This window comes from Oncorhynchus mykiss, chromosome 7 (assembly GCF_057628025.1).
Source record: "Oncorhynchus mykiss isolate SJ-2025 chromosome 7, ASM5762802v1, whole genome shotgun sequence".
NCBI lineage: Eukaryota > Metazoa > Chordata > Actinopteri > Salmoniformes > Salmonidae > Oncorhynchus > Oncorhynchus mykiss.
This window is the reverse complement of record NC_143028.1, coordinates 17,683,337-17,698,320: the sequence shown is the minus strand read 5'-3', so window position 1 is coordinate 17,698,320 and position 14,984 is coordinate 17,683,337. Positions and strand designations below refer to the sequence as shown.

At 42.9% G+C, this 14,984-nt stretch overlaps 1 protein-coding gene across 8 annotated transcripts in view; it reads left to right on the top strand.

Annotated features, from left to right (window-relative positions):
* The first annotated feature begins 572 nt into the window (after positions 1-572).
* The window catches only part of glsa (glutaminase a), a 28,804-nt gene continuing 14,392 nt past the window's right edge, over positions 573-14,984 (top strand). For 3 of the 8 annotated variants that reach the window (XR_016497136.1, XM_090240483.1, XM_090240481.1), the window contains exons 1-3: positions 8,496-9,032; positions 13,417-13,513; positions 13,981-14,099. Coding sequence is in view for 7 of the 8 variants with exons in the window: in XM_090240483.1 (XP_090096609.1) it covers positions 8,710-9,032; positions 13,417-13,513; positions 13,981-14,099 (539 nt within the window). In the remaining variant the exon portion in view is untranslated. Of the gene's footprint in view, positions 701-8,275; positions 9,033-9,097; positions 11,895-13,416; positions 13,514-13,980; positions 14,100-14,984 lie in introns of those variants that run through there. The other 5 variants (XM_090240479.1, XM_090240480.1, XM_021608856.3 and 2 more) reach the window with 5 other exon arrangements.

Genomic DNA, 14,984 nt, shown 5'->3' with positions numbered 1-14,984 from the left:
TTTCACATTATCGTTTTTGTTACATGTAATCTTTTGGTTCAACCTTAATATATAATTAACATCAACAGGGGGAACACATTAGGAATACGCTAATAAGCTGTAAATAAAAAAAATCTACTTATAAGATTTGTTCATGGAGGAAAATGTGTTCATAAGAAGGGCCTGAGATCAATATTCAGACCACTAGGGGTCAATGTTTTTAGATAGGATATCCAGTAACCCTCCCTTTGTAGTAGTAGGATCTTGATGTTCCCTCTCCTTGGTAGAGAAACATGCTCAATGCCTGTGTATTTGAGGGAGGAGATGGGATGGTTAGCTTCAACAAAGTGAGCTGCTACTGGATAGTCAATGTTCTTACACCTGATTGAGCTGTGGTGTTCAGCTATGAGTTGTTTTAATTGTCTTTTCGTTTGCCCTACTTAGGCTTTTCCACATAAACAGGTGATGAGATAGATTACTCCCTTGGTCTTGCATGAGATGATACCCCTAACAGTTATCTTTCGACCTGTATGTGGGTGTCTGAAGAAAAATGTTTTTATAGTGTTATTGCACTGTGCGCATGAGCCACATTTGTAGTTTCCATTTGGGATAGGTGTCAGGAGTGTCTGAATGGGCTCAGGGGACATGTCAGATCTCACCAAACTATCTCCAATATTGCGACTACGCTTATAGACCACCAGTGGGGGGGTTCCTTGAAAAGGTGTGCGACTATTATTTGATTGTTTTTGTCTGATTGCAGAATATGCCAGTGCTTTTTCAGGATTGCTTTCATTTTCTCCGAACCCTTGGTGTACGTGGTGCAAAGGACGGTTGCGTTGTTTTTCTTCTTTGGTTGAGTTTTAAGTAATTCCGCTCTTGGTTTTTGAGCTTTTCATCATTGCATCAAGAGTTTTCTCCTTGGAGCCTCTCATTTTGAATCTTTTTATTTTTGTACGTTTTTTTTTTTTAGCATTGCGTCAATCTGATTGGTGGCCACAGATTTGTTTAACCCTGCGTAACTGGCTATATGGTAGTCCATTCTTGAGGGGAAGGGGATGCATACTATTCGCACATAGCAAGGTATTGCGCTTTGTGTATAAGTCTGTGTGTAATGCATCATTCTTTGATAATCCATAATTCCAGGTAGTTTATTTTTCTCTCATCAGTCTGCATGGTGAATTTGAGGTATTCAGAGCTCTCGTTTAGTAGAGTTTGGAATTCATTTAGTTCCTGCTGACTTCCTTCCCAGAGCACAATGACATCTATGTATCTCTTCCATATAAGTATTTTAGAAAGTAAGGGGTGTGTCTCTGTTTTAAAAAAGGAATGCTTCTTCAAATTGTCCCACATACAGGTTTGCATAGTTGGGGAAAAAGGGGAGTCCATGGCTGCACCCTAAATTTGAAGGGAAAAGTCTGACTGAAAGACAAAGTAGTTATGGGATAATACCAGTTCAGTAAGTTGTAAGATGCAATCATTGGATGGAGCAAGAGTAGAGTCTCTCTGCTGAAGTGTTGTAGCGCCCGCAAGCCTCCAGTGTGTGGGATGTTAGTGTACAAGCTCTCCACATCAAAAGTGGCCAGGAGTATGCCCCCTGGAACTGAAACTTGGATTAGCTAACACAATGTGCCATTGGGACATGCCTTTAAAATGGTTTAACTTGGGTAAAATGTTTGGGGTAGCCTTCCACAAGCTTCCCACAATAAGTTGGGTGAATTCTGGCCCATTCCTCCTGACAGAGCAGGTGTAACTGAGTCAGGTTTGTAGGCCTCCTTGCTCGCACACACTTTTTCAGTTCTGCCCACAAATTTTCTATAGGATTGAGGTCAAGGCTTTGATGCCCACTCCAATATCTTGACTTCGTTGTCCTTAAGCCATTTTGCCACAACTTTAGAAGTATGCTTGGGGTCATTGTCCATTTGGAAGACTCATTTGCAACCAAGCTTTAACTTCTTGACTGATGTCTTGATGTTGCTTCAATATATCCACAATTTTATTTCCTCATGATGTCATCTATTTTGTGAAGTGCACCAGTTCCTCCTGAGATTCTTCAATATCATGTTTTGCCTTGATGACAGCTTTGCACAAGTTCCTTACTACTTTTTTTTTTCTTCCAATCAGTGTATTTGAGTTTTACCACTATTGTATTATTTGTTCTTATATGAATAAAGGGAAAAAGGCCATTCTTGAACATGGGGTGAGACACTTTTGCTAATCTGCTAGAAAACCCATTCAGATTTAAGTATACCTGACGCATTTAGTGAGAGGTCTGTTTTATTATTTCTACACTGTTCTATTATTTTTACACCTAGGGTTAGGTGTAATGGGCTACACAACTTTATCCCATTTTATAAGATTCTCCAAAATGTAAATATTCCTGGCATTTACATATAAAATCCAATCCCACTTTATCAAAAGCCTTTTCAAAGTTTATGAATACCGGAATACCAGGCCTGGTTTCCCAGATTCGTCATAGTGTTGTATTGTTTCCAGTACTTATATTATCTCCAATGTATCGTCCATGTAAAAACAAAAAAACTGGCTGATTAGAATGAATAATATGACAATAGTTTTTTAATTCAATGTGCTATGCATTGGGATTTTCTCCCATTCTTCTCTGCAGATCCTCTCAAGCTCTGTCAGGTTGGATGGGGAGCGTTGCTGCACAGCTATTTTTCAGGTCCCCAGAGATGTTAGATTAAGGCTGTAACGTAACAAAATGTTGAAAAAGTCAAGGGGTCTGAATACTTTCCGAATGCACTAAGTCCCATGGCATTATTTTATAGTAAGAATAATATAATTGAACTTAGCTGAATAAAATACAGGATATTTTTCCCATTCCGGAGCGAGTGTGCATATGAAGTGACTTTGTTGAGCGTAAAAGTGATAATTTGAAACAGGGTCCTATATCCTATATCCTCCAATTAGTCTCTCCACAGGTATTCTTACAGCAGCAAGACCCCTGGTAGATTTGATTTCAGAGGACGCAGTTGTGACTTCCCTTTAGTGAAGGGAGGTATCTTTAGATAAACATTTGCTAAACCCACCGACTCCCTCACGGTGAAGTCTGTCTGCCAGCACAACATCTTCTGGAAACAGTTTGTCAATGAACCCAGTTCTAAGTTATTTTTTCACTGGTGCTGCCACCCCAACCTCTGGAAACAAAAGAGAGAGGGGTACTTCACTGTGTTATGATGTTTGTAGTTGGAGTAGATTTGTACATGTGCTCTGAGCTGTTTGTTTTGAGATCTTCATTGAAAAACCCAATCAATTATGGATGTACACATTTTAATTTGGACGGAAACACGTTCAAACTTATCCTAATTTGGTTCTTGTGTTGGCCAGAAAATCAAGGGAGACAACCAACCGCTCTGACATAACATTCAATGTTTTGTTAAGAATGTGTCACACTGTTGACCCAGAAATATGAAAGAAATTACCCAAGTGCAGTGGTATGTTGAACTTCATTCTCATTCGGGTGATCAACAACTGCTGAAAAGCTAGTTTTGAGGGACACAGATGAATGTGAAGATTACCATAAATGTTGCATAGGTTGGGAGGCCGGTCAGCTCATGGACCCAGTCTCTCATCATCGTTTTTTAAACTTGCTTAAAGGACAGCTGATCTACCTTTTTTTTTGCAGGACCTCTTCTCTCTCTTATCCCATCAATCTCAGTCAGCAGAGATGTACGTTCAACTTCCGGGCGTTTGAGTTTCCTTGCAGATTGGCCAGTGCCGCCCTCACCAGTGCCCTCCGCCTCTTCCTCCAAGCCTTCCACTGAAGTTGCATCCATGGGCATTGCTGTGACATCTGCCTCCATGTCGACATCCTCTTCCTCCAAGCTACCCTTGGGCATTGTGACACCCGCCTCCTCCTCTGCTTCTGCCTCTGGTGGATCCTGAGCCTTTACCATAGTATTAAACATTTATGGCAATTTAGCTAGCTAGCTTGCTGTGGCCAGCTAATTTATCCTGGTATATAAACATTGGGTTGTTATTTTATCTGAAATGCACAAGGTCCTCTACTCCGGCAATTAATCCACAGATAAAACGGTAAACCAAAATTGTTTCTCGTCATCTTTCCTCCTTCCTTCAGGCTTCTTTTTTCTTCTTTGGACTTTATATTGCTGTTGGCAACCAACTTTACAGCATTACTACAACCGACTGGAGTGTGGACTTAAGTTCATCTTTCAAATCACCCACATGGGTATATGCTCCAAAAAAACAATCAGGAGATGGCACGTGGGTATATGCTCCTAAAAACCAATGAAGAGGCCGTACTTGTGGCGCATTGAGCATCACAAATGGATCCAATTTCCATTTTAGTGCCTGGCAAAGCAGTCGCTGGCTGACAGTCGCAATGATTGAATAACATGTATATGTACATTTATTTTGGAACGCTCGCACACAAGCGGTGTGGTCAACATGTATGTTTGGCAGGACAACTAGTATTTAGTATTTTATTAGGATCCCCGGCTACTTTTCCTGGGGTCCAAACAGGAAACAAAACAGGAGTGAGGGGGGTGTTCATAGACAAAACAAAGGCCTTAAAATGTCCAAACTCTTCTCGACCAAATGTCAATAGTACCACACCACGTAAATGCAGTTCAAACAGTAAACTCGCACGCAACCTCCCTTTTAACTAAAATGTCAACCCAAATACGTCTGGCAGGGCAATAATAGTCTAGCGACACTGAAAAACAAAGAGAGCGGATTGGAAAAAAAAGAGAACATCTGCTGCGGTGTAAAACGATAGAGGGAAAATGAGAGTAGGAGAGAGAGGGGGTCTTAGCTGTTGACCACAGGCTTACAGTTGCACTGACTGTCTGTCGGGTACACCTGTAGGGCTTTAGGTCAACAACATGCACCGTCCTGACATCTTCCCCAGTGTCCTCCAAACAGACCAAGTAGTTTACCGTCCCCAACACGGTATGGACCTTTCCATCTTGAAACGAGCTTGGCAGTGAACTGCTTGAATGCCTTTGACAGATGATGAGAATGGACCCAGACACGAGACTGGGGTGGGAAACACGTCTCATCTATGTTTGTCATAGTTTCTGAGCTGTCATTGTTTGGCTTTGATTCTGCTGACTTCCACTCTGGCTAACAAGGTGTGGTGGTGTTGGACTGCATCAAATGCTGGGCTGTCAGGTGAAATGTTGAAACTCTGTCCACCTGACCTTTTAGTGATCTTCCCTCTAAAGTCACCTGGACTCCAGAGTTCAGTGCAAAGCGAAACTCAGAAGATGCTGATCCCACTTTGTGTGCTGATCCCCCACGAATGAAGCAATCATCCCCTTCAGGATGCGGTTTACCCTCTCGGTCTGGTTGGTCTAAGGATGGTAGACTGTGGTCAGCTTGGCAACTACACCCCAGTAGGTACAGAGCTCTTTGTGGATTCCTGATATGAACTGCGGACCTCAGTCAGAGAATTTTGTTTGGAATTCCGAATCTGGTAAAGACCTCCCTTCACAGAATTAGAGCAATGGTGGACGCAGTGGCTTTGCGGAGGGGAAATGACTCCACCCAATGTTTGTATGTCTTGCAGATGATCAGTGACAGAGGAGTAGATTATGATGCCATCAAAAAAACATTTCCCCCTCAGATCTCCCTGGACAGTCTCCATCAGCCTTTGGAAGGTTGCTGGAGCATTCTTCAAACCAACAGGCATGACTTTAAAGGAGTACAAACCAGCAGGGGTGATGAAGGCAGTCTTGTCCTGACTGGCGGGATCCATTGCCACCTGCCAATATCCGTTGTTCAGATTCAGATTACTGAAGACTGTTGCTCCTGAAAGAGATTCCAGTATGTCATTGATGTTTGGTAGAGGGTAGGCATGGCTTTCTGTTATGGCATTCGGCTTCCTGTAATCTACACAGAATCGATATCCATGGCCGTGATCAGTGTAATAGCCGGGTTCTCTGGCTTCACTGGTGGAACTTGTTTTTTGTCTTTTCATTGTATCTCTGTCTTTGTCATTCTCTGCGCCTTTGTCTTGACCTAGCCGGGACTCTGCATAGTGTAGCAGGCTCCAGCCTGAATTCAGTGCATTTCCAGTGAAATGGATGTGGCCAGGAATGGTCAGAGCGCAGACGATAGGATGGTTCGGACATTGAGATTGTCAGTCCACTGAATAATATGAAGTCCAGACCAAGGGCTACAGCAAATGCAAGGCTCGGATCTGCAAGAATAGCCGCAGTGAGGTTAATTATCTCATCGCGCAGATTTATTTTCATGCCAATCCAGCCCAAGGGAGTGGTAAATTCTCCATTGGCCAAGTACAATGGTCCTTCCTCCCAGGTTCGAAGCTCCTCATGAGGTAATGCCATGTTTTGCCACAGGGCTCCTGCATCAAGATGTAAGTTGCTACTGTGTCGATTATGGCCTTCCCTCTCCAGTTCCTAACAGTCAGAGGAACCAACAGTTGTTGCGGAATAGGCTCCAGCCGACCCAATTGTATGCAGCCACCACGCTTTTCTAGACTGTCGGTCTTCTGTCCTTTCTGACCTTTTTAAAAAAAATAAAAATACTGACGCTGGCCATAGACGAGGCAAAAACCTGGAGGATGTTGGACTTTACACCTCCAGAACATCACTGGACTTTTGTCTTGGTTCTTGGGCACAAACGGCTGAGACAGTTTAGCCCTAGGAGAGTTGTTGGGATACCGGGATGAGGGAACAGGGTTTGGAGGTGGTGCTTCCAGTCCTTCTCAAACGGAGTCCAAAGACACACCAGATCATCCAGATTCTGAACACGTTCCCGAAGATGACTGGCAAGGCAGGGACCATGTTTTTAAGAATGAGTTTGACCATCTCATGCTCAGTAATGTCAGCCTTCCATCTCCTACATAGAACATGATAGGAGAAGACAAAGTCCCATATTGGCTCAGCTTCACCCTGTACTCTGTTACGAACCCTTTCCACCAGTTCATCCTCATAGTCCTCTGAGAGGAAAGCCGAGAGGAATATTTTTTTAAACACAGCCTGTGAACATGTCAACCTGGGAGATCTCCCACCAGTCACTTACTGTACCATGGAGAACACTGTGGAGGGTGGCAAGAACCTCCCAAGTCAATAATGGGCCAGAGAAAGGAAATCATTACTCTTAGATAGGAAAAACAGCCAATCAACATCTCCTGGGTTGCCAAACGTGGGGGAAAGGTAGTTTGATAGGGAGAGAGCTCTCTATAGGAGGCATGATAGTGACAAGGGGTCTTGGGGAAACAGGAGTCCTGTTGTTTAACAGTATCTTCAGATGGGTTTTTGTGGTGCTACCTGTTCCTATTCCCTCAATGGCAGAGCCAGTGGCAGAGATGAACTCTGAGGGAGGTGCAGGAGATTTGTCCAGAAGGGAAGGCACTGCATTAACTCTTGGTCCAGCTCCTCCAGTTGAAGGTCTGTGGCTTTCTGTGCTTTTTCCATCTCATTAGAGGTCTCCTTTTGTGACTGTTCAATGAAAAATCGTAGTTCCCATGTGAGAGACTTCATGTCCTCCACAACACCTTTCAGATAAACACAAACTTCCTTCACTGACAACTCTGCTCTCTGTTTTTGTTCCTCCTCAAGATAGGTTATGACTAGATGATGGTTAGTTTCTATAAGTGTTTTGAAACTTTGCATTTTCCCTTGAACATCCTGCTTCAGAGAATCTTCAAAGTAATTTCCTATTTGTATATGTGGACCTGACAAAGACAATGGAATATTTTCAATGTTTTGACAGTTTAATTTTTTTACTTTTGAATTTCAATTTAAAAGCTCTAATCATTGCAATGTCATTATTTTATAATGCATTTAATGTAAAACAAAAAAAACATTGTTTTTAAAATCGAAAACCGTGAATATTTTTTTATCGAATCAAAACCAAAGCGACATCAAAAAGCACAATTTGCTCAGCACTAATGTCAGTCGCATCATAGAGGAAGAGGGGGCCCAACTCGCCGGAAAATCTGTCTCCCTCCAGCAGGTGGCGTTTTTCCGAAGAAAGGATAGGCGGGTGCGAGGCAGCCCGCCATGCCGATTTGTGGACAGACTCCCATTGTTAGGGCGGCGGAGGGACATGTATCTTGTCAGTATATTCATCATCTTTTGTCACATTTTTTTATTATTATTATTATTATCATTTTTTTTTTTTATATATATCTTTTTTTTATTAATAACAAATCAATACATAAAGCACATGAGGGAACACAAGCATACATAGATTACAAACAATAGACAATCGAGCTAGGGGGATACAATATCACATTACAATTACACAAGGACCTTAAGGGACATGCATATACTTACAATTCTAACAGCTTTTTTGTTAGTAGAGCATTTAACCGTCTTAAAATACAGTTCAATTTATTTTTGTAGGGAACAAAAATGTGGTTTTCTGTTTGTAAATTTACATTTGTGTATATGAAATTTGGCCAAAAGAATAATGACATTTTGTCACATTCACCTGGTATATTTGACGCCATGATGCACTGTAAATCAGCATGAATGACAGCCAACAAGACCAGCCAATCGGAGGATGATTTACGCGCTGACAGGAGCCAATAGGAGTCGAGTTGGGCGTGAGAATGAGAGGTTTTTGTCCACTAGAACACATTTGAGAATCCTGACTCACTGACTGAACCGTTCTTTACGACCGACACCCAACGCATTTGGAATATATTACTTCATATTTATTATATATCTAGCTAGCTGAGTTATAAACAGCGCCACGATTTAGCTTGATAGGATTGACATGTTACATTTTCGGTCTTCGGTAGTTCTCAAGGAGTTGTTTCAATCTAACCTGAAGCGCCCTTTGGCAGGTATCGCCAGAAAGACATCACCATCAGTCGCGTATTGCTTTAGCATCGCCTGTACAGATGTCAGATCCGTGACCAAAGTAAAGTGTCTCCAGCATGCGGTTGGATGGAGAGCTACGCCATACACTACCAACGCCCATGGAACTCGAAACCTCTCCACCAAGAGCGACGACGGTTCGGTGCCACCGCCAACGGACACCAAAAATGACACCTCCACCAGCAATGAAACCGCCATCAAGGAGGCAGCTGCCGAGAAGTGAGAACCGGTACAGCTGATAAAGCTATTAAATTATATTTACCGGGGGGGGGGTTCTTAACGTTCTATCCAGAATAATCACATGGACCGAGTCTAGCAAGCTAGATTGATTTCTAATTAACCTCAATAAATTATGCAGTCCTCATTTGTCTAGAGATGTTGTTAACCTGACCTGTGTGTTCTGACAGTTTCAGTTCTGAAGAGTCAGAGACCCATATTACATCAGTCCCGCACACCTGCTCCCTTTATAGGCCTAGATCTATGTTCATTTAGTCATTTCATTTAGAAGGTTATGCATTTGGGATGTTATGAAATGACACTGTCTATGAAACAGCACTGTTATAATATTATAACACTAATAGCCTATAATAACATGACTACGGAACAGTTCATCTCTGTCAGGAATAATTGTAAAGCCAGGAACGCTCCTTCAGGCCTTAGCCTATATCAGAAAGGGATTTTCATCAATGACACCTAGAGGTCGGTCATCAAGCTGTGTTTTTATTGTTTGCTCTAGAGAAAGCGCTCTCCATCTGTTCTCTCTGTTATGAGTGTCATTCTACTTGAATACTGAACAGCCTCTCTCATTCTATAGTTTCTTGCAGGCTATATAGCATGGTGATAATGGCATGATAATAACAATTTGTTGGGTGTTTCAGCAACTTGTATGTCCTGGACACAGACTTCTACATTGGAAGTCTCCGCTTGAGTTGGCATATCATGATTGTCTTATCAGATAGTGAGTATTTGTTCTCGTCGTGTTAGGCCAGCTGATAAGGTAGGCTATTTATTTACCTCCCTCCTCTGCCAAAGGCAACTGTCCAATATTAGTGCTGTCCATGGTGGCAGGGACCACTTTGCGATTTAAAAATACCTTGGTAAAGGGTAGGCTATTGAATGTCCATTATGAGCAAATCATTTGATCAAATCTCCTCCCAGCCAATCTTGCAGGAGTCAAGACACTTTGTAATAGACTTCCAGGATTCTAATGGAGACAGTCTCAGATCTGGCACTGCAGACTGGGCAGAGTGGTGCTTGCTGCATCAGAATGGGTAGAATGGCATTTTGGATCTAGTGTGAGTCAGTGGGGATTTGGGAATGGGGATGGACGTAGTCTAGGGGGCTACCATTTTGGAATTATAATGGATGTGGCTTTACATAGGCTACAGTGTATTATCCTGATGACCATCTCTCTGACAATGGATCCGTTTCCTAGCATTTAGGCCTAGCTTTAATATACTTGGTGGGATCTTAGGAATGGAGGGATCTTACACCCAATTTAGATGTGAAATCATTAGGCCATACCAACTAGTCTGATTGGGGTAATGCCAGTTTATTGCATAATTTCTCACTGCAAAAACATAACAATTCCCTGTTGCCAAATCCTGCCCATCCCCCTGTGCAGCTGTCACATATGGGCATTGCTACTATTGCCCCTGTTGGTGGCTTTAATTTGAGCATCATGTCATAGTCACCAATAACTCTTTGACCCTGGGAGAGCTGGTACAGCGAACCGTAATACAGTAGCCCCAGACAGGAACAAGATAAAAGAGTTCTCTCTAGACCCAGTTTCTAATCATACATAACATTTGATGGCTCATTTTGATTCATTCTCCCACAGACGGTTACAGGTATCCTATCCTAATCCTACTCAGTCAACTGTGTGCTGTGAATGGAGTCGCTCTTATGAGAAAAACAAAATAGTCACATGATAATGGGGACAGGAACTCCTGAGTTTACTCATGCATACTGCAGATGGGTGTAGAGTCGGCCTAGGCTATTAATGCTGCCAGGAATAGGCTCGCTCTCTCTGTCACATCCAGTCAGTTTGCTTTTTCACAGAAAACAAATGCATCTACTGGTAATGATATGCCTCATTGCCCATAGCTTAACAGGCACCCTTCTTGTTTTATGCATAGTCAATTTGCTTTAGCTGTTGTCAAACCAGCTGTAGTACATTATTGACAACAACAACATCCTCCGTCAGGGTAGGTTCAATCACAGATACACAAACATTAGGCCTAGTCAGTCCAAATGGGTCCTCTGCTGGAAGGTAGCCTAGGTAGGCCTATAGCAGAATTATCAATGCACAGTCTGGTCAATTTAAAGGTTTTTCCTTTTCTGGTTTTGCCCTGGGTTGCATTGTGTTAGCGTGTGCAGCTGCAGCATATTGTAAGTGAATGGAGATTGAGTCCTTCAGACTCTGCCCTGACTCAGATTGATTTTTGTGGTTCCCTCCTGTCAACAGACGATGATCAATGCACTTCGGACCAATTCACCAGTGACATCTTGGAGGTAGTGAAACCAGGCTGTGATGAATTGGGTCGAATAAAAATGGTAGCCAAAATGACTCCATCAAGTCGGTTAATGTTTGTCGGGCGCAAACGTATTCATCAGAGCGCTGCCTTGATTTAGGGTCTATGACCATGTTATTACTGTCACACATTAATTCAAGAATTCTCCTTTGTACAGATTGTTCATTTCATTTGGTCACAGTTCAAGTAGTCATGCTGCCTTGAACTCCAGTGTATAAATAGCACAGGAGATGTAACACACTGACTGTAGGGCTAAGCTTGGCAGACTTCCCAAGTAGTAATGAGGATCAGTGACACCAAGTCGTAGCCTCTGGTCTCCAGAAACTATGGCCAGGGATACCAAGCTCTCTCTTTGCAAGACAGACCCGAAAGTGGGGCAGGCAGTGTGCTGTTGGAGGCTGAGGGCTAGGCTATGTGGTGGGATCCGTGCAGGCCTTCTGATGAGGCACACTCTACATGCTGCACACAGTTGTCCTCACAAAGCTGCAGGGAGGTCGAGGCAGTGGAAGGGGAAGAGAGCGGAGGGAGGAAGGCCAGCTAAGGCTGGGTGAGTGTTAATTAACGGAGCATCATCAGCACCAGTCCAGATGCTTCACACCTGCTAATAGCCTGTCTGGGTGGACTTCCTATGATCCTGGGGCAAGGGCTTGGAGACATGAAGCAGAGAGGGTGCTGTTTTGTTTTATACCGTGCTTTGCTGGAAGGGAATGATGATTTTTCTTCAGGTTCTGCCGTGCTATGGTTTTCACTGGTGTTGTGCAGTTTTGGATGCGTCCTAAATATTGAATGTGTTTGTTAATCCATGAATCTGTGTGTCTTATCAGTAAGCCTATCTGCTTGATGATGATGATGATGATGATGCACTATGTCACTGAGTTTGTTCTAATGCCACTCACTTACTCTGCATATTTTCTCTCCTTTTTTTCGTTTGATCCGCTTGCTTTGCCTTGGTGTGTAAGTATATGTCTCAATTTATATACAGTATTTGTTCTCATGTATATGTACTGTAGTTTTTCCAGGCTAAGCCTTGCTGCTGCTGAGTGCTCTCTCTTCAATTCTCTACCTCGAAATGTGCTCAGCCTCTACAAGCGACTGCGCTTGACTTCCCCAGCCGTCCCACCGACCGCTTGTTCTCGCGTTCCTCCCCGGCAGGCATCAGCAATCCAGAAATGACTCCAGAAATGGACCAATGATCACAATCAAGTAGGCCTTATGAAAACATTTGACATGGAAATGATAAAGGATCATAATCATTCAAGAATAGGACTCAAAACAAACGAATGCGGCTTAAACAATCTCCAAACTGGAAGAGATCCTATTAAACAACAACAAACTGAAAGAGATGCAGTGTCCGGAGTCTGAGTCATTCCTGGGTAGCTGATGAGGGGATTTGACCCTCTACCTCTATCAGTTTTCAAATGTTGTGATGTCTTCTTCATCGCTAGGGCAGGCTACGGAGCTGGGTTACTATAGCTCTATTGCTTGTCTGTCCCATGATGCATTGCGGGACTGACTTAGCCTGAGCTCCCACCCTCCTCCCTCAGAGATCCTATTTGGTGTATGGTGAATCATGATGTAATACATACTTCTCGTTTAGGCCTAACTACAGTATTCCACCTATCTATCTACCTCTAACATACTGTACTAACTCTCCTCTCCCAGAGTGAGTGGAACGGATTTGGAGCTGCTATGCATAATACCAGTCTGTAAATAGGCTAATGACTCACTTCAAGCCCCCGGGCATTAGCTAAAACTTGACACTATAATTTGTAACTGATATGCATGTATTTAAATTGACATAAAACCAACAAAGTCAACCTTATTTCTGATTGAAGAGCCATGCCAACAAGATATTGTCTAGAAAAATTCTCCAAACTCTCCTTGAACTATCTGACTGGTGTTTTGGGAGCAGTGTTCAAACCCTTTCCTTAAAGCCGGGGCCGTAACGTGAAATACTCACCACCTCTCCTCTACAGTATTATAGCTAGTTAATCCCGGCCCCCTGCTGCAGTTCTCCATTGCCTTTAGAGAACCCTGGCCGTTCCTGACTGTGTGTGTGTGTGTCCCAGGAGAAGGAAGGCAGGCATCCTGCCCAGTCTGGAGGATTTGCTCTTCTACACCATTGCCGGGGGCGCTGAAAAAATCCCGGCTCACAAATTCACCACAGTGAGTGTCAGGCAAGAGCCAACCAGGCAGCCACATGGTTGAGCCAGCTGGATAGTAGTATAGCAATGGTGCCTGCTGTGTCATGATTACTGCCACAGTCTTGTACTGTATATCTGAATATAAGGCTTGTTACTACGCTGGCTGTACCAGGAAGCAATAGCTCACTCATGTATGGCCCCTTGCTTGGGGTGACATTTATAGAATTAGATTCTTGTTAGATTAGAAGTCATTCTATTTCTATGGTGAAATGTTGATCTCCTGCTATCTGACATGGAAGAGCAGTTTATTCAATAGGCCTTATTAGTCTTGACATTTACATTGGATCCCTTTAGAAATATAGCGTACTATACCAGTCAATTGCCAAGTTATAACCTTGTTATAAGCATGACAAACAGAATAAACGTGTTGTAAACATGTAATAAACATGATACCCGTCAGCCCCCTGACACGAGCCATGCTTTCTGCAGGCGCTGAAAGCCACAGGGCTTCGGACCGGAGACCCCCGGCTGAAGGAATGTATGGAGAACCTGAAAGTCATCATGAAGACCACGTCAGACGGAAACCTGGACCGACACCTCTTCAAGAAGTAAGACCAGTCTAGAACTGGGATGTAGAACAGACGCTAGAAGTAATGTTTATCAAGACTTCTTGAAGAAGTAAGACGGTGTAGAACTGGGATGTAGAACAGACGCTAGAAGGACTGTTTATCAAGACTTCTTGAAGAAGTAAGACTATGTAGAACAGACGCTAGAAGGACTGTTTATCAAGACTACTTCAAGAAGTAAGACACTAGAGCTGGGTTCTATAACAAGTTGCTTCTAGTTCCACACCACTCTAGACATTAGACCTAGAATAGACGTCTTTAGTGGTCATTTGATATATCAAGCACCGGTCATCATTTAGTCATTTTTGTGCCTCCTTTATTTGAACACAGTTCATGTAGGCCATCAATTATTCAGATTCCTTAGAAGTATTTGCTCAATGCATTTCAAGTCATTAATTATTCATAATATTTCAGGCTTTTATAAGGAAGCACGTTATAGTCAAGTCCTTTCAGATTGTCAAGGTCATATCAATCCCATTCATTTGAACATGTCCTTTTTTACAAAAATAGTCAATGGCGATTCTCTACGATCACAAGAACTGTCCTTTCCAGATCAGCTGATATTTGCTTCAAAAAGAGTGTTCCTGTTTACAACCCTAGGACATACCATGTGACATAGCACACATAGCCCAGTGACCGCTTGAGAAAGCACTCTGTAGGCAAGCCACCCTGCGGTATACAGATCATAAGACAACCCACTAGGAGCTACACAAACATGCTAGGAGGAGCTGCACTAGCTTTGACTGGAAGCCATCTGGGAGGCAACTATTTATAGGCAAGAGAAGCCTATACAGTAAACACACCAGTGGGTGCATACAGTAGCAGGGAGAGGACAGGGTACATGGATATCTGATTTCATACAGTAGC